Source organism: Buceros rhinoceros, unplaced genomic scaffold (genome assembly GCF_000710305.1).
Source record: "Buceros rhinoceros silvestris isolate BGI_N320 unplaced genomic scaffold, ASM71030v1 scaffold19471, whole genome shotgun sequence".
Classification (NCBI taxonomy): Eukaryota; Metazoa; Chordata; class Aves; order Bucerotiformes; family Bucerotidae; genus Buceros; species Buceros rhinoceros.
In genome coordinates this window covers 81831-101770 of record NW_010394133.1, presented here as the reverse complement: position 1 = coordinate 101770, position 19940 = coordinate 81831, and the positions used below count along the sequence as shown (strand labels likewise).

Sequence of the window (19940 nt, the reverse complement as noted above, 5' to 3'; positions counted from 1 at the left end):
CATCATGTGAGACATTCCAGCTCTTCCCAAGCCTTTCCAACATGGGTTGTCATAGGAATCCATGGCACTACTCCCCAACATCACCACTCATTGTGTGCCCTGTGGCTGCATGGGAAAGCCATGAAGGCCCTCTGATGCCAATACTCTTACCAGGGCTACTTGGGAGGAGTACCAAGTACCACCGATGAGTGCCACTCATTGGTGGCAGTTAAGGAGAAGTGCAGGGGTCATTCCAAAATTGGGTGGTCAGAAAGCTCTGGCTGGAAGGTGGTGGTGGGCGTGCAAAAATATGTAAGGAAAGGGAGAAGGACAGAGTGAAACTTTGGATGCTTTTGACCATTTTCTGTACAGTCATTCCTACAATCAAGGTTTTCTCTTTTCTCTTTGCTCTGGAAAACTCCACAGAATCAGATGAAGAATTTGGGAAGAGATTGTGGGTTCCCTGTGCAGAGTCCAGTTACGAAATCTGTGAACAAGGTAAGAACAAATGCTTATGGCTGTGAAGGTTTTTGTTTCTTCCTTTTCCTCTTCCAAGCCTATAATTGCAGTGCTAGACACAAAATTTAGGATGTGTGTGGCACCGAAACTGATGTTCCAAGTGCTAAGTGTAAGAGTCTAACAAGATCAAGCTGAATAGGGTTTCTTTTAGTGCATTTCATTATGATGGTTTGGGTTTTAGAACAGTTCGTATTGTATCCAAGTGATGTATGTGTGAATAATTGTTACCAACCTCCTGACACCAGGACCTAATTAGGAAGTAAGAGCCTTAAATAGGCCATTTGCGTAGTGAGCTTCCATATGTCTCCTTGTGCAATTTATTTGCTTCACTCCATTGAGATATAATGAGAATGAAACTCCTAAAACTGCCTTTGACTCCAAGGCTCTTCTCTTCATCTCCTCTGCAGTTACAGCCCATTATTAAGAAGATAATATCTAATCCTCTGTGTTCAGAAAGAAAAGGCTACTATAGTGCTACTCTTGTTCCAGATTGCCCCAGTTTCTCTCTTTCAAAGTTTCCAATGGGAATAGAATCAGCAATGCCAAAACAACTTGCAGCCTAAATAAATGTAATGCTGTCAGAGAAAGCATGAAGAAGGTGAGGGCAGGATGATCGTGAAGGAATACGACCTACCATATCTACCTCAAAACCCTGCTGAAAAGCTAATATGGTATTTTAGTCAATGTATAGATTCAATTTGAAGAGGTCTGCGATTGTTTTGCTTGACTTTCAGCTACGATATGAGGAAGAGGGAAAGGTTGGTACAAGGCTGCCTGAGTTTTGTCTGTTTTGAATGTTTAGCTCAGTCTGGACCAACATGCTCTCTGGGACTCTCTGTTCATGTTAGGTTGCAGAGCATGTTCTTTTAAGGATGGTTTCAGAAGATACCCTTTCTCTCCAAACACCTCTTACATGCTGACTCCATCTCATGCTTAATGTGTCCCTCTTCATTCTTTTACTCCCATCATTTTGTAGTCAGCGAAACGATGATATGATTAAGTGCCATTTTCTATTGGGGTGAACTTTAATAAACGCTCAAGGTTTTTCTTCCTGACCCGCTGCACTGCACCCCCCCCCCACCCCAATCAGGGCCTTGTTTAGCTTCCCAGTGAAAGACAATGCCACTTGTGATGATTTTGCTTATGATAATTCACTTGCATGTTCCCTTCCAGGAATTGTCATTGCCTTCAGGAAGGGAGGTTAGTGCTGGTCCCCTTGCAGTGATAATTATAATCAGACCTGTCAACCTTCACACAGTCTATGCTTATCACTTGCATTTAGGAGGATTTTTGCTGAAGCCTATTACCAGTGCTGCTTCTTAGGGAAAAAAAAGTCATGATTTTTTCTAGTAATCTTTGATGGCTCTCAGCTTTGAAATCTTGGAGAGGAGCAAAATGACTGCCAGTTGCAGTTAAAGAAACTGTCTGTGTGTCCTGTCTGTGTAGAGCTGTGCATCTGGAAAGCCAGGGAGGGAGCAGGTAGTCTGGGAATTGCTGAGGGGTTTAATTTGGTGTGACAACACTTCAGGTGTGCAGGAGACACAAAACAGTGCTTTTTCCAGTGACAATGCTCACAGAAACTAGCTCTGCAGAGCCACTAGATGAAGGCTTCAGGTGACAGGTGGTTGTTGGCAGTGGTACTCTCTCTCCCCGCTGTTTCAGGCAGCAATCTGTGGGTTTGCTCATGTTGAGCTGCTTGGATACAGGATGGCCAGAGAAGCAGCTGCAGCTGGTGCTGGAGGCAACGGCTGTCATGCAGGGATGGATGCAGTGCAGGACCAACGGACTCACTGCCGCCGCCACACTGCGGTACAGCAGTGGCCAGCTGGCCAATGTGGTGTTGTTGGGAAGGGTGTTGTTCAGTGTTTTATTCATCCCAGGACCTTTGAAAATTGTCCACCCTAGTGTTGTGCACTAGGAAACATATCACCCCATTTACCATATTTACCCCCGTTTTCACTCTATTATTCCTATTTGTATGTTAATAAGCCCCCTTTCTTTGGTTTTTGCTTTTTGTTAAGGGAAAAAAAGAGGCAATTTTTATCATTTCATTAATCTGAATGAAGTCTCTGCTTTATTATCATCATGATTTTCATGTACTCAGAGATCTGAGATCCCTTGATTTTGGGAGAGTTTGAGGATGGTCAGCACTTTGTTGCTGTTGTAGCAAAGGAAACGGTGGGAGAGTGGGAACTCCTACTCTCTCTGCAGTTATATATTTACAGCATGCAGGGATATGATTTGCCTTTGTTTTATTTAAATTTGCTGGGAATAGAGATTTATTTATCAGGTGTCACTCCCTGAAGGAAGATAAATGCCGTATAGCAAAGACTTCATCTATTATACAAACAGATTTGAAGGCTTTGCTGTTGCATTCCTCTGCCTGCTGCATGGAGTGAAAAATGCCGTTGGATGAACAGAGACAGAGCAATACTTAGTGGTAGCATCTTATGACCTTTTGATCAGCTGAGATCTCAAGCCATATTAGCGGACAGATTATGATGTGATGGAAAGAGGGCCAGGAATAGCCTTTTTATCATGAGATCCTTCCTGTGAATATCCTTCTTTGGTATATTGAGATGGTTAATCACTGGGGCCAGTGCAATAATTTGAAAACAGGGGTGTGAAATACTGGTACAAGCAATCCTAATACATTGCCAACTACAGCCGGATATTTACAGCTTAGAGTCTCTCCCTAAATATTCTCCTACCCTTCTGTTTCTACAAAGGCTGTGGGTAACCTTGCAATATTTTCTGTCAGTAATACCTCCATTTTGGCAGAAAGTTCTACACAAAACAAACCCTGAGTCCTTGGACCAGAGAGGAGCTGCAGGGCCTGAATTACAGGTATTCACATGGGGAATATGGATCTTTGGCTGAAAAGGGGAACATTCACATGGAAATGTCTCTGTCATTTCTGAGAGAATAGCAGTAATGTTTAAACCTGTTTCAAACCTTTTTAGGAAAAAAGTGCAGGTTTTAAAAAGTGCACAGCCCTGGTAGGCCTTGTAATGGAGCAAAACAAAAACAAGAACAACTTTTACATTGATCTTACCTACCTGCCTGCGCAGGATTACTCCTGTAGGTTTAAATTATCCTCCTTTTTATCTTAATGGCCAATATGAATCTTCAGCCTCCTCTATAACTGGGCATAAAGAAACTCTCCTTCACTGATGACTCTGCACATCGGTAAAGCTTGTGCCAAAGCTTGGTCTGGCTTCTGTGGCCACTTTTGGAAGGAAGGAAGGATGGGCATGTGTTTGTGAAGTCTGATGTAAATGCATTTGGATCTGTCTGAGCATGAGCAAATGCCCAGGCAACCCATGCTGGTTACAGATTATGGAACATAGACTTGTACATGGTTAGCATGGAGGTACCTTCTTCTTGAAGCCAAATGAGCTGCTCATTCCCAATGGGAAGAAGGAGAAGAGCTGTCGATGTGTGAATCCCAAAGTGTTGTCAGTGTAGCGGGGATCCTGATGCACCAGGTCTGGAGAACAAGAACTGCCACAGCCCCATGGAAACAGTTTGAAAATGATAAGGTTATGGAGGTGGAGGAAATACACAGCAGGACACTGTCTCCTCTTATCTCCCCCAACCTCTTCAATCAGGTGCCTGCTGGGCTTCCCACTCGTCCTGCCTTTTGTACTAGATCATAGCATCACAAGGTGTTAGATTCTGCTGACATGAAGTCATCTGCCATTCTCCTGGCATTATAGCTTCCTGAGTCAGAAAGCTGCTATGAAACAGTGAGGCTGCAGTCCCACAGGGTGCTTTTAGCTGCAGTTGCCAGAGCCACAGAGGTGTCCAAATGGGAGCTGGGAGGAGGCAACAGCTGCCTGACACAAGTGTCCCCCATCTTTTCTTTGGCAAAAGCAGGCACTGAAAAGGGTGGACGGCAGCCTCAGTGCTGCTTGTTCACCAAGGAAATGCCATTGCCAAAATGCAACTAGCTCACTACGATAAAGTGCTCCCTCCCAAGGTTCTCCTGCAAACCATGAGTCGGTTGATGCATGGGTGATGACCACAGACAAACATTGCAAGAGCCACAAGTGAAACTATTCGAAGTGATAGGTTCCTCTGAACAGCTCCAATCTGAGGGTAAGAACTTCTGAGGACAGCTTTGAAACTTTTCCACTGAGAAACCATTGTGGTGAGTGTGGTGAAGAGGGTGTGGGTACGAATTGTTTCCTCTGCCTCTCTCTTCTACCCTGTAGTGCTTGGGTACCTGTGGGATGTAGGAGGGTGTCCAGACTTCAGCAACACCATAGTGAGATCTTCCCTCTTGGTGTGGAATCATGTTAAACCTGCTGTGCTTTCTGTCACATTGTCCCAGCCCTGAATAGTCAATTATTCTCCAAGTAAAGAGCTTTCCTTGAGCTTCTTATACTTCATGGCAACCCATGAAAACAGCCTTTGTTTACCTTGGGCAGCTCAGCACAGAAGTTCCTATGAGACATCTTATGGGCCTTCAATGTAGTACAGCTAGAACATACGGCAACTATTTGAGGTTGGGTATTTTTTGGGGGGTATGCAGTTTAAGGTTGAAAACGTTGAAGATGTAGTATCAGGCAGATGACAGTGGTGTGGGACAGGAAGAAGAGGACAGTGGTTTGTTTACGAAGATAAACTGCCTGTGTATAATATCTTTGACATTTTAAATACATAACGTCTTCTTCCTTGCAATTATTCTTGGATTGCAGACAACAGTAATCTCCAGTTTCTCTCTGAGTAGGAGTGATTTCATGAACCAGCAAAAGATTATTGTTACAACCAAATTTAGAGTCATACAATTCCTTTCTCCTGGCTGGAAAGAGACAAACTTGGGCAGGAAAAGAGGGAGAAGGACATATGTCATGCTAATGTCTTAGGCTGCATCTGTCTCAAGCAAGTTAAGCAGAATCTGGGAATGTTCACAGGAGTGACTGGGTGTACTCAAACTACTAGACCAGTCCTTGGCATACTTTTGGTCCATGACAACTAGCAACCTCCTAAATCATCCCTAAGCATGGATCAGGGTTCATCCCAGTAAGCTGTTTGCATTTATCTGCTGCGTTAGGCAAGTTAAGACATAGTTGTGAGCAGAGATACAATCTGTTCTGTGCCAGTTGGCTTCAGTGCCTGGGAATATTTCTGGGCACATTTAATTTACTAGTCACTGAAGAGGCTCAGGCTCAACTGAGAAACTGGACTCCATCATCCTAAACTCCATTTGTCAGTGGGAGCGGGAAGACACCATTGGAGGCCAATTCAGCCTCCCTTGGTCCTGACTTTTCCAAATCATAGACTGTTGCCAAGGCAGCTAAGCCTATGGGGTTCAACATGCTGATAGCAGAGAAAAGGCTACGTTATCCCCCCGTATGTGTGTATAATACAGGTGCATTTCCTGCATATGTACTAGTGACCTCCCCTGCCTCTCTGAGCTCAGATAATAGGAGTATTAAGTCATTGAGGTGTTCTATTCTGCAACAGCAAGTGCTACCTGTTATTTTAATTTAGAGAAAGCACTTCTTTCTCCCTCACCATAGGGAGGTTCTATTTTCAACATGTTTCAGCCATAAGATCAGCCATAAGATGTAATTTCCTTGTAATGGTTTTGTGGTTGATAGTTAAATATGTCTATAGGACATAATTGTAGACTTACATATAATAAAACAACTCATGGAAGGATTTAGCAGTACGTCTTTCAAAATTAAGTAAACTCTTTGTTTGAAAAAGTTTTATTTCAAATTCATCTTATCCAAATATATAATCTTTTTCCACATTGAATCAAAAACCTAGGTAAAAAAAAAAAAAGTAACTCTACTACTGCAGCCAAGGTGTAATAATTCATTATCTTTTCTTCTATTGAAAACTGTTCATGCACAAGTTAATCTGACATAATACATGTTTAAATATATCAAACAAAACATTTTCCCTTCAAGAATACCACAAGTGTTTGGTCACAATGGGGATGAAATTATTGACTGACTTTGACACATATTTGGAAACATGACCTTAATCTGAAGGATTCAGTGAAGAAGGAGATTTCCCCAGGTATTTCAGTAAGTCAGATAAGTAAATTATATTTTTGACATGTTAAAGATGTTCCGTTTTAGACAAAGGAAGCAATATCCCAATTGTGTCACTGAAACTCAATGCCCTGTGTTGCTTGTTAACCAACGTACATTTATTGTTTCAGTGTTCCAGTTTGCTATCAAGTTTCAACGCACTGCTACATACCAAATAATCCATAGTTCTGTCACTTGGGTATGCCTTGGACATACAATATTACTGTTAATATTGATCCACACATAGGAAATCAAGGTATCAAACTTTACAGCCGTTTCTTGCTAGCACCCTGGCTTTTATTTGCAGAGCAATCAGCCTGAAGATTACTACAGCATGGTATTACTCAGGGACCAAAGTTTTCTGTACACTTTCCTTCTATGTACAGTAAGCATGAACATAAATACAAGAGTATCGGGGCACACACAACCTGCAGATATGGTGCAACTAGCTTCATTTCAGTCTTCTGTGGTTTTTGGGTGCAGCAAACCAGCTGTGAAGAGCACTGGTAAAATCGAACTGCATCAGCTCCGGTATCCACCTCTAGCGAGGCAGCGGAGCAGCCTGGCTGGCCAAACTAATCAACGTCCTGATGCACTCTTGTTCATGGGAGGAGTGAGATGGGCTGTGGATGGATGGCTTGAGCTCTTTGCTCTCCTGCCCTCCACCTCTGTCCCTTCAATTGCCCAAACTGCCAGGTTGCCTTAGGAGGAAGAAAATGTGGTTCTTCCCATTCCTGCATGTGTGTTCACACACACCTCTGTGAGTTTGGCGGTCTTTGCCATATCTGTAATGGCTTTGCAACGAAGCTGTGAATGAAAATTTGACAGATAGGTTTTACAATTGTCAGTCTTCCCAGAAGCAGCCCAGATTTTCATTAACTAAGATATCGGCATGATTTACTATAAGCTACTTCCAGATTTTACTAGATCCACACAAATCAAATCAGTATTTCATCTATGTGCCACCAAAATTAGTTGGCACAGTACTCTTCATATAGCAATACCATGGTTCTGACCTCTTGTATTCTTTCTGATCAGCAACTACAGTATAGGACGTTCCTGTTTCTTTCATAAGTGTCTCTACTTCATTAATAAGAGTCCTGGGGAGAAAGTAACATGGATGTAAGCAGAACATAACCTCGGTCAGAATAAGTGATGAAATACAGGCGTTTGGGAGAACAGAATGTCTCCACCATGCCACCATGGCTGGGAAAGGGTGCAGGACAATGATGCAAGTATAAATGCAGGAGCCTCAGATGGCTGGAAGTAGTTCATGAGAGCTCCTGGCAAGATGAGGGAGAGAAACGTCTTTCCTTACTCATCTCAGGAAGAGGGAATCAGGAAAAATGGTACCCTCTGAAGTGCCTTGCTCTCCTCCTCGGGAAGGTGGCCTCATCTCTGACTTAGTGTTGTCAGGACCCGCTGTGCTTGCAGACAGTATCGGGCAGAAGGGTAACAATTAGCCTTTGAATGGTGCACCTTTGAAGGCATGAATGGAACAGGCTGGTAGTAACAAAGAGGCCCTTGCACAAAATCCACTGAAATCTCCAAGAAGCTACCAGGCAGCTCCTTTTCCTTTAGGTCATTCCTGTCACAGGAGCCTTCCTTGTCATGAGACAACAGCAGGAGCAGCACGTTAGCCTTTGTGGCTCCTGACATAAAATCATCCGAACCTTAAGTGACTCACTCTGCTAACATGGTCACACACTCAGCCATGCTGCTGGGTCTGAGAAACTTCCCACAGCATGTGGAGGAACATGGCTAATGGTGGCCAGGATCCTCCCCGTAGTGGGGGGCCTGTGTGTCACAGGGTGTCTACTTCAGGAATTTTTTAATGATATTACCAGGTTAGTTCTGTCTTGCACGTAGTTTTTCCCACTGTCAGAGGTTCCCTTAGTTCCAAGGCAAAAATTCATCAGCATTATTGTTCATCTGAGAGCTTCAGCTTATCTTCTGCATGGCAAGCCATTTAGCACCCAGGAGATGAAAGTCAAGACAATGTCCTGGGGAGTCTATCTGAGGAACAAGAGATGTGTTATTATCTCTTACTGGAAGAAATTAAAGTCAGGTTTGATGTGCTCAGAGCAGGTTGTGTTGCAGGGGAAATGCAGTGCAAGGTTCTTTACCTACTGGCACTTCCTAAAACTTGACTTCATATCAGAGATCACATTTGTACTCTCTGTCAGAGGGAAGAAGAAAAAATCCAGACACTCAGCCAGGAGCAGGTGTAACTTGGGGTTGCTCAGGGTTGTTACTTTGCAAGATCCTAGACCTGAAGTTATCATCAGTTTGGCTGTGCGCTATCAACAAAGGGAGGTGATGCCGTGGTTGCATGCTCTTCAAAACATTTCTCCTCCAGCAGTATCCCCTCTTCCCTGCACAGCCTCAGTAGTTACTTCAGCTGCTTCAACTGAAATGACAAATGATGTCATTTTTTTTTTCATTGGATAGCGAGTGAATAGCCATTTCTGCCCTTATCGCCTCTTCTAGATAAAATGCCCAAAATGCCATCATTGAAGTTCAGGGGTCACTGGTGACTTTAAGATCCTATCCAATTGCCTTGGATAAGAACCAAATTAAATAAAAATCAATGCAAGAGTCAAGAAGCCAAGACACCAAATTGATGCACTCAATGCAAGCAGCTTGCTGGTTTCGGAGTGTTTCTGGAAGCCATCTGCTTGTTTGAATTTGAGGATGTGACGCTTTTGAAAGTCAAAGAAAAAAGCACACACTTGACCACAGTCTACAGATATTTTCTTGATAACAGGATTCTCTTTTTTTTTGTGCCCATTTTCTTCCAGCCTCAAGAATGTCTTGTTGGTAATCATACTATCAGCAGGTGTTCTTGGCACTGAAATACCACGATGTGTAATTCTCTAATTTAAAAAAAAAAAAAAGCTTTTCAAAGTCTCAAAACATTTTCTCCTTGCACCCCTTCATCAATGAGCAACAGAACAGAATGTGTTATTAAAACTCAATCACCGCTGATTTATTTACATGGTTAATGATTGGCTCTTTTTAGCTAAGAAGATACATTTTTTTGGTGCTACCCCTACCTCAGTTGTATCAGCCTTGTCCTGTGTAACAAAGAAACCGATCCTTTTATAGATGGTGTTAACCGAAACACCAGTGACCAAATCACATTCAAGAGCTAAATTCCCCTTTTATTTTCAAAGGTGGTCAGGATCAAAGCCTCAAGAGGGTGAAGCTGGAGAGAGAAATTTGAACTCCCCGTGTATTCCTCCTGAACAAATAAAGACATTATAGGTTCCCTGGCTGCCAGTGTGACCCTTTTAATCATCAGCATGTCCACAGTTAAAAAGATGATACTGTGTTAGTCCATAAAAATCCCTGTAGTCATTGGAGCATCATAAAGTAAATAGATTATTGTTCTTGGACCAAAGACTTGATGGCATTAAAAGGTGAAGACGGGAGTGGCAGGGTTGAGAAAGACGAGCAACAGTGGGAAAAGGGTTTGGGATGTCTGTCAACACACCCAGCTGTGGCCAGCTGTTACTGGGCTTGAGTGCATCGCACTGGGAGGGGTTTGCAAGAGAACTGTGGACAGGGCCGGTGGATGCGTAACAAGAGCCTTCCCTTTGCAGGAGAGACAGCTTTGGAGGAAGAGATGAAGGTGTGTTAGCAGAAGTTGTTTACTCTCTTACTTGGCACTTGCTTAGGGAAAACATTCTTTCTGGATTTTTGGTTTTTTTAATATGAATAAGGCATTCATAAACTACTGAAAGCTACATTTTCATAAATCATAATGAACTTCATTAAATTCTGGACATTTAACACATCACAATGTTTATCTGCAAGACAATATTTTCCTGTGCTTAATAAAAGGGAACAGCAGGAGTACTGCAGCAAATTTAAGCCAATTCTATCACTGAGTGTCAGAATTTTAATGGTGGCCACATTACCTTGTCCTCTTTTTATAGCTTCATCTTGCTTTATGTGACAATACATGGTTTCTAAGTCATGTTTTTTGCACATAAATCTCAGCACGTCACAAAAAAAGGCAAGGCGCTATGCCTGTTTCAGGGAATAGAAAAAACACTAAGTGAGGTGACGTAGTTGTGGCCACAGAACACCAGTGCTGGCAGGCAGACCTCAGTCTTCTTAAATCCCATCCCAGGAGTCCACTGCATCTCCAATAGGAAGATTTAGCCCTTTGTAGATGGCCTCATATAGCATGCAGATCAAAGCCTTGCACCAATATGGGATGAAGGGAGTGAGTATCTCCGTGTCGGCTTCTTGGGGCACTCTATTACTCTTCTCTGACAGAGTCTAGCACTCAGAAGTGGTAACTGGAAGGGAAAATAGATTGGTGGATAAAACAAATAGCATTATGCTGCCTGTGTTTTCCTTCTATTTTTATCACCCTCTGTAGCCTGTTGGCTTTTTCTGTTATGATTTTCTGTATGTCCTGTTTGGCATGGAGAGGGGAAGAGCTGACTTCCTCTGTGTTGAACTTGCCTGTTTGCCATCTTCTGGTCTAAAATTTGTTTTGAAGGTAGATTGGGTTTGGTCCTCTTCTGAAGCAGTGTCTCAGCCCCAATCTAGGTTGCTCTTTCAGATGAAAGCTTTAAAAAGCGCCATTCCCCAATTTCATATACCTTGAGAACCTGGCTGCTCCCTGCAAATTAATGATTTTGTGAGGTTTTTAAAAAAACCGAAAACCTAGAGAAAGTCTTTGAAAGTCTGGCTGAAATTTCCCTGTCCATGCCGGTGTGATCTAAGGAGGACAGCTGGTTTTCCACAAGAGGGCTCAAACCAGAGGATAAGGATATTTTGGCCAAAGTTGAAGGAAAAGTGCTTCCTGAGCACTGACACTCAACCATTATTAACTTTTTATCAAATAGTGTGAGAAATATGCCAGAGGGTAATCACATGAGCATTCATGTGAGAGAGAGAGAGAGGCAATTTTACCTGTGCGGTGACTAAAGTGCTGAAACCACCCTTTGGTGAAATCACCAAGTGCAATTTTCATTCCTGTGTTGAACTCACAGTATTTTAGGTGCTACAGGCACAGGGCTTTTCAGTAGTTCTGGATTTGAACTTGCAGAGAACTGAGGGAACCCAGAGGTTGAAATGATCCATCTTCCCAGCTCAGACCTATTTCTTTTTATAAAATTCTCCTACGTGGCTCAGTTTGGGCAAAGCTTCATCTCCCATCTCACAACCAGTGGACAGAGCCAGGGAAATGAGTTCTGAAGTTTCTGTCTGTAGACACAAGCCTGATACACTCCAGAAGGAAAAAGAAGAGCAATCAGCTACATGAGAACCAAGCCAATTAAATGACTGAGTAGTGTTTCGAAAGTGAACATGGGCGGCATCAAAAATTTTCCATCAGTTGTAATAACGCCAATTACTTTGCCAATTGCTGATTTCACCGTGATTTGTTTAGTGCAATCGTGCTTCAGCCTCTTGCCTGGGCTGATGTGCTTTGTTTATGCTGACTTCATTTGAAGAGCTTCTCTCTCTTTTCTTGACCTGTGTTTTCTTTTCACCCTGGGCCTATCTCAGAGCCCAGAACAATCCCCTCCTGCTGTCCTCGTTTCCGTCTCCAAAGGTTGACGAATTTCTTGGGTGCAAGAGATGCTGCTGTTGCTCCCACATACTCTGTGTATGCAATATGAACCTCCGCTTCCTCTTCTGCCCCTGAGTTAAAAAAAAAACAGCTCCCAAGACAGTAAGCAGCTTCTCAAGTAGCGGGTAGTTGGGATCTGCTGCGAATGGTGGCTCTGAAGCTGATTGTTTTTATCTCAGGGATAGAAAGGACAACCTTGTATATCCACAGATGACAAAGGCACAGATGACAAGGATGCATATACATGCAAAGTGAGCCTCCCTGGAAAGTTAGCAGGAGTTTTTCATTACTGTTTGCAATCAAGTCTGTGGAAATCAATGGATGTCTCCACATCCACTTTGCACAAGAGCTGTGATTCTTCTCCTGCTAATTGGGGAAGAAGGATAATCATGGACGTTTAAGGAATGCATGTGCCTGACATAACTTGAATGTAAACCACTGCGGTATCTTCCAGAGATTTTAAAAGCTGGTTGAATTCCCTTCCCTGCTACTAAGGTGAGGGCTGGGGAGGGTTGGATGATATTTCCTCTGTCCTCCCATATAAGATGTTAAGGGGTGGCTTCACGTCTGAGGTGTATAATGTCTTTCCCTCCCTTTCATCCTCCTCTAGCAGTGACTGTTATCTCTACAGGCCCAGTGATGGCCCTTTTTGCGCCTACCAGCCTTGCTCCCAGCTGCCTCATGATTTTGGTGGCCTCCACTCAACTTTGCCTGCTGTGTTATATTCACAGCTAGCTCCTTGATGCCGGTGTCTGGAGAGCACTGGGAGCAATAGCAAAGCCATGATAGCACCATTCTGGCCAACACAGGACTGAGTATTTAAGCACTAACAAACACCAGGTAGTTCTCACAGGGCTTTCTTGTGTAGCTGGTTTACCCTGGCCTTAACCTAATGTGAGCACATCCTCACCAGGGTGCAGCAGGACTTGTTTCTAGCCATCCCTGGGGCTGGAAAAGGAGCCCCCAGAAGCATAATCTGCCACATGAAGTATCAGCTAGAGGTGAGGCTATCAGCATTTTATTTGTACTCTGCTATTGCTTTCAGTTTTGCAGATGGCAAATACATGTGACACACTTTGCTGCTCACAACTCTCCTCGTCACCAGGAATTGTAAAAGATCCTCTGGACATGTTTCCAGCCCTCACAGTTCATATTGGCCGCAAATGCAAAGCAGACAAGTTGCTGGCTCATGTCAGAGAAATGTGGCAAAGGGAAACTGCAGGCGAACTGTTTAGAAACCCTGGATTGGGAAAAATTAAAGCAGGCTCTAGCTTTAGGAGATGAGCACACTGGGATGCAGTCGCTTTCTTCATCAGTGTCACTGCAGCGGACCTCATTTCCCCTTGCCTGACAGTTTATGCAATCCTCCAAACTGCCTCAAAATGTGAGTGGGTCTGAAATCTCCCCTTACACAGTCCACAGTAGTAATACTTTTCATTCACTTTGTATTCACTGCAGCACAGCTGCCACGGACACCAGCTGCAAGCATTGTTTTCTTTGTGGGAAATGGAGACACAATGAAAAATTATTTTTCCAAGTCACAGACCTACTTTGTGATCAAATTAAAAATAGATGAGAACGTCTCCTACCTCCCGTCTTACCTGCAAGACAGCCTCGCATTCAAAGACACAAACGTTTGTGGAACGGCTAGTAATTCAGCACTAAGTCCATCCCATACTGAGGCAACCCTCAACTAAAACAATCATCTTTAATATTTTAAGGGTACCCAAAGATTTTCCTTTTCAGAAAGCAGGCAAATCATGATCAGTTAAGATTGGTATCGCTGTCACTAGCTTTTTTTCTTTATTCCTCCCATCCTCTATACAGTGACAGAGTACTACTGAGGGATCGTGACATTCTAACTGTGTATGTGTTGCAATATAGTAACTCATCTGGAGAATCAAAACGACAAAGGGATTATAAAGATAGCGGCAGCTCTGGTGGTACGGACAACCTAGTGTTTATTTTAGGGAAGGACCCGTTATCTCACCGAGTTGGAGCGCTGCCTTCACAGCCCCCACAATTCATACCCTGCATCTCAGGTCAAAGGCAGGCAAGTCTCTCTCCTGGTGTTTAATCCAACCTTTTCATAGGGGCCTCTGCTGGGTAGTAGCAACATTCAGCAAAAGAGTTAAAGCCAAATTTGTCACGAGCCTCATTAGGGAAACTTCACTTTTGGGTTCCTAATCTAGACACATTTCCTATCACAGAACAGGGGACACCAGGCGATGATGTTTAACATAGGTCTTGTGCTGCTTGCTGCAGACTTTGGTTATATTAAACCCTATGAGACTTTGCAGACACTTCTTCTTTAGTCCAAAACAGCAGAATGTATTTTTGCATAAAAAGAAAGGGAGAATATCAACTGATAGTATGGGAGACAGCACAAGGCAGAGAAGAGGCCGTGAGAAAGCCATGCAGTCTGACTCCAGCTACTGTCTTGTAGACATTTCTGCATACATATACCCCACCCATAAAATGAGAAGATTAGTAATTCTCTATCTTGCAGAGAGTTAAGAAGCTAAATTAATTACTGTTTGTGAAGCTAATTGAGCATCCTAGGAGAGTACTGTTTGGAACATTCTAATTCATCTTATTATTATTATTTCCACTGAGATTTGGCTCCATGTAATTAGTCTGCTGTATCTGCAAACAGGTATGTTCTCTCAAGCTATTTTGAGGCATTCCTAAGGGACTGACCTCTGCAGAGCTGTGTGGTGTGAAGAAGCACTCTCCATCAGGGTTAAGCCATCTTCCAGCTCTCCTATCTCACCCCAAACTTGAACCCATCTCCTTCTATGGCTGTGTTCTTCAGAAAGTCATGTTTCTGCAAGTGAACAGGACCAGCTTAAAGAAACTGGCCCTATTACAATTTTATGTAATGTAATAAATTATTATGGTAAATTATACTTGTGTGTGTGCAGTGGAATAAAGCCCAGAGGTGGATTATGTCCAATCCAGGGAGGGAAGAGGTGTTCCAACAGCATTTAAGTGTCTCTAGGTTTGGCCATCAGCTTCTGTTGGGTTTAGCGTTAAATAAATTCTCACGCAATGTGCACCAGTCACATATTGTTTTAGTTTATGCTCACAAGTGCTGTTGAGCTCAGTAATGCTGAGTTAGCTCAATATTTTCAAAAAAGTCAATAAAAGCTGCAGTTGTCATTACTGAAGACTCACTTGTCAAACACCTCTCCCACTTAAAAGTAGCACAACAGTAGCAGAACACAGAGACCTACTAAAATGGTGCTGGTTTTAAAACAAAACAAGCCTTCAAGATTATGTAAGAGCTATAGGAAGTATGTTGTTTTATTTATGAATGTGGAACTCTGTCTATTCATTATTTCCTGAGTCTGGCTTGGTGTATTTTTCTTTTCCTTTCCTTTCATAAATAAGCAACAATTGACATTGAGACATTCAAAGGAGTGAGTTTTAAGGATCCTGAAACACCAGCAGCTTTGCTGGATATTTGATCAGAGAGAAGCTAAGTCAGTATGAGATGGAAAGCTTGCGGAACTAGACAAAAATATTCAAGTTAATGTGTCAAAAAAGGCAGTGCAACTTAGCCTGGAGTTGTGCTTGTTTGTTTTTCTGGTGCATAAAGCTTAGAGGAGATGGGCTCGGCACTGAGAAAGTGTTTTTAAGCCAGCTGAGGTATTTTGCAGGGTCACATCTCTGTTACAGTGGGAATGCAGAGGTGTAGGCATTTCTCTTCACTTACCAAGTCAGCGGAACACTCAGTCTGATACTGTGTTCAATATAATCAATTTTAATGTTGTGATTTTTGTGTTCTTGTAATCCTGGAACAGTCCTTCAAAATCCGTATTTGCCAAAGCAAATATATTTGGCCTATTGGTAATTGGGAGATTCATTTTATACATCCCTGAATGAATACAAGACAATACTTCATTTTTAAGGACAAGTTCATGGACTCCAAAATGTCTTCTTGGACACCTGAATGTCGACAAAGATCTGCCCCTAGGTTTCTAAAAGACTGAAATGAGCATTGTCATTGTTTTCTCCTTTGGCAGGAAATGTGTGGTTAGAGGGGGGCAGTTAATGTAATAAATAGTTATTTAATATTCTCTATGTCCAGCTTGAACTTCCAAATAATAGACGCACAGCCAGGGTGCTTTTGCTAGCAAAGTGTTTCACTGGCTTTCCCCACATTAGCTAATATACCGCTGGAAAGAACTGAAATCTTAGACCTGCATTTGCAGGATTCCCCAGCGTTGCTATCGGCAACCTCCCAAACCGATCCATTCAGTCGCTCCTTTGATGTGCAATTAAACCCAGGAAAAAATAGCTTTGTGTAATGTATAAATAGAAAAGAGAAGAGATAAAGGCGGTGTTGAAGTCACTTGCTGACAGCTTGGCATCTGAATGTTAAAGGTGCATACCACTACCTCTGCTTAAGAATGAGTCCTCGAAAACATCTGCTCCTTCCCAAATTCCAGCCCCCTGAAAACTAGCACTTTATTTACCTTGCAGCTACTTCAGTTCAGTTGAAAAGAAAAAATAACCAAAAAAAAGAAGTCTATGGGGCTGACTTGATTTGTCTTACCAGAAAATAATTGATTTTTTGTTAGAAAAAAATGATGGCTGCTCTCTAAGACAGTACTTTTATTAGATTGTCTTTCTCTTTATAAAAAGAGCATTCTTGCAAGAAGCCATTAGGTTTACCCGTTCTTGCTGATGAATAGCTGGCATATGAATTATAGACCTCTTGCATGCTGCAAAAGGTCACAGTATGTGGCATGTTCTTTGAGCATCAGGGATAAGGCAGCCAGGCACATTTTGATTAACTTGACAAAAAGGTGAGATAATCCAAGAGGAAGCTACAGTATTTGAATGGACTTCAGCTGTTAATGTCTACCATTTCTGAAGGTCTGCCAGTTTTACATTCCCATAACGGCATGGCCAAAGGGGAACTATCGTGCTTTACATCAGTGGGAAATTTTATTTCACTTCTGGAAAAGGATGAATAAACCCATTCAAATTTAGGACTATGAGGAAGCGTATAGAGGAGAAAGAGATGACAAAGGGTGCAATTAATCTAGCTACCATTACCTGTCTTAAGAAGGTGGGCATCTACTCCCAGCTGGACATTCAGGCTCGCTGTGCAGCTGAAAAAGAGCTCTGGGCACAGGAGAGCTGTGCATCCTAACAACCGTTATCACTGTCATGTCTGTACTATACGAGTGGTGTTTGCACAAAGGTTGAATCAGGTCAATGTAAAGCTGGACAGGGTCTCTTGGACTGTCATACCCAGCCCATGGTGAGTGCATCCCCTGTGTCCTGTAATCCCCTCAAAACAAATCTATTAAGTTCCATCTTAACCTTCGTTCGGTTGGTTGTTCCCACTGCTTCATCCAGTCTATATCTAAGTTTATTCATACACTTTTCTCTCATATTCTCAGTGTGCAAATGAGCCTAAGCAGCTTTCTCACCTCCTTGTTATTAAATGCCTGATATATCATGATGCAGAAATTGTCCCTGCCTTGTTGTTCTCACATGAGAGAGGTTTTTCTCTCTTTTGAGGAGTCCTGTGGCTAGCTGCTGTGTGACTTGCAGCTGATTGCTCCTCATCCTGCTAAAATGCTAAAGCATGTTTGAGAATTCAAAGCATCCTCCCTGAATAATGTGAAAACAAGATCATAGAAAAGTGTGTTCTGAAAGGCCAGCTCTTCTTTTTTTACTACGAATTTACTATGATTTCGTAAGAAGATTTTGCCCACATATTTTTATGCCTGCCACAGGAAAATGTGGGACAAAATCTACTTGCTTAGTTTTGGGGCTTTCCAGATGTAGGTAAAAGTAGGTGTCGTTGTCACAATAATAACCTGAGAACAGGAGGTCGGTTTCTCCAGTGATGGAGAATGGGGAGAGTCAGGGCTTGGGGCTGAAGTCATTCCTAGGTACATATGCAAAGCAGTAATAAACGAGCTACAGTTTATTATGCGGAGAGCATCAGATGCTCCAGCTGCTCTATTAGGACTTTAGGCCAGGATATTTAATTATGGCCTGGCCTCCTCCTTTAAGCAGATTATCACAGTGACACACTGACTGCGGTGCCCTGCCAGCGCCCTTGGGCTTTGCTGCTTCTCCTGAGCTTGTAGTGGCCCCGATGTCCGAGGAGGGAGGAGACTGCTGAGAGGAGGGATTGCTGTGGGCACGGGGGTCCCTGCGTTTTGTTTTGGATTAAAGAAAAAAGAAAAAAAAGAGTAATCTGTGTTTATGAGAATGGTTAAGATTTTTTTAATTATTATTATTGTTTGGCACACCTGGGATCTTACAAATAAGGAATTTTTCAATAATGAAAACCACGGCAATCATGCAGAAGGGCAATTTCAGTGTCAGGGCTCCTTTCTTATTATTAATTTGCCCATCTGTGCACTATGGAGAGCAGAGACATGATGGGGGTCATCCCTTTCTTCTTCAGCCCTGCACTCCCATGCACGGTACTGGCTCTGAATACACTCACGCCAGGGTGACACATCTGTGATCCCTCTGATGTCTCCTCTTCAAACACCCTCCAGAGGCAACAAATCCATGAGCTGAAGGCTCTGGTTCATCCTAGCAGGATTACAGCTGCTGCAACGTTACCTTCCCAGGTTGTCTTTGCTGGGTGGGGCTTTTTGAGCAAAAAAGCCTCCTCTTCCAGTCTGTGCTGCTGGAGGTGAGCCATCTCCCCAGGGCCCCCTTTCCAGAGTGTTTATTTTGTCCCACCACAAGCTTGCCAACTCCTGTGTGCAGTGAATTTCACTTTTTTCTACTTTTTGAGAGGGGATAATAGTCCTTACTGGGCTTTGAAGTGCCATCTAAGTCTTGGGGTCAAAGCTGATAATACAGCTATTACAGGGACAAAGGCAGTGAGAGCACGAGAAAGGCATGGTTATGTGGTTTCCTAGTGAGGACTGGTGATTATTACCTAGTTTTCTGTATTTTTACCAGAAAATCTGTGAAAAAAAGAGGTAAAGCATTGCTCAATTAAACTGTTTATTCACCGGGACTAAATTCGTACAATAATTTTGTCTCAAAAAATGAAGCCAGAATTCCTAGAAAAAACATGAAATGCTGCTATTTTCCAAGGAAACTTTTTAAATTTCCTTATTGGAAGGTATACCTTGTATTGAGAAAGATGGAGAAGGGAGGAAGGAATAAAGAGAAGAAACGTGAATGAGACAGTAAAAAGAACTGGATGTTGGGTTTTATTTTGTTTTCTTTTTCACCCAGAATATAAGAAAATACACATCCTGAGCTATTTTATGTAGATTCCCCCCCCCCGCAGAAAAAAATTGTTCCTCTACATTTCTTCCAAGAAAATACACATCCTGAGCTATTTTATGTAGATTCCCCCCCCCCGCAGAAATAAATTGTTCCTTCAGCTTTCTTCCTAGATTCAGTCCTGAATTGACGTGTGACCTGCAGCAAGTGACAACTTGTGCATGACTTGGTTCACCCTTCTGCAAACCTGAGGGTTTAATGGGCTTCATTCATTAAACTCACCTAGCCACTTTCCAAGCTCAGGGTGAAGGTGACACCACGTACATGCAAAGTCTGGATAGAAACTGTCACTCCTGTCCGCTCTAATGAGACTTTTCTCCTAAAGAGGAGATCAGCATGTATCCCATCCACTACAGTCATGATATATGCAGCTTGCCATATATGCTGCAGAACATTCCTAGAGGAGTGTTCCTTCCATCAAATTTTATGTCAGCTCTTGTGATGATAGCAAAATTGTGTTGACTTAATGCAAGTTTATGGTAAAACAGAGGAAGAATTTTGGAAAATATAAGGCA

General features: G+C 42.7%; 1 protein-coding gene across 1 annotated transcript in view; it reads left to right on the top strand.

Moving 5' to 3' along the window:
- Window positions 1–405: 405 nt before the first annotated feature.
- The window catches only part of LOC104501351 (SET-binding protein-like), a gene marked incomplete at both ends in the record, with an annotated part of 62784 nt that continues 43249 nt past the window's right edge, over window positions 406–19940 (top strand). The window contains one exon of the mRNA XM_010145149.1: window positions 406–477. Coding sequence (XP_010143451.1) covers window positions 406–477 — 72 coding nt within the window. The remainder of the gene's footprint in view (window positions 478–19940) is intronic.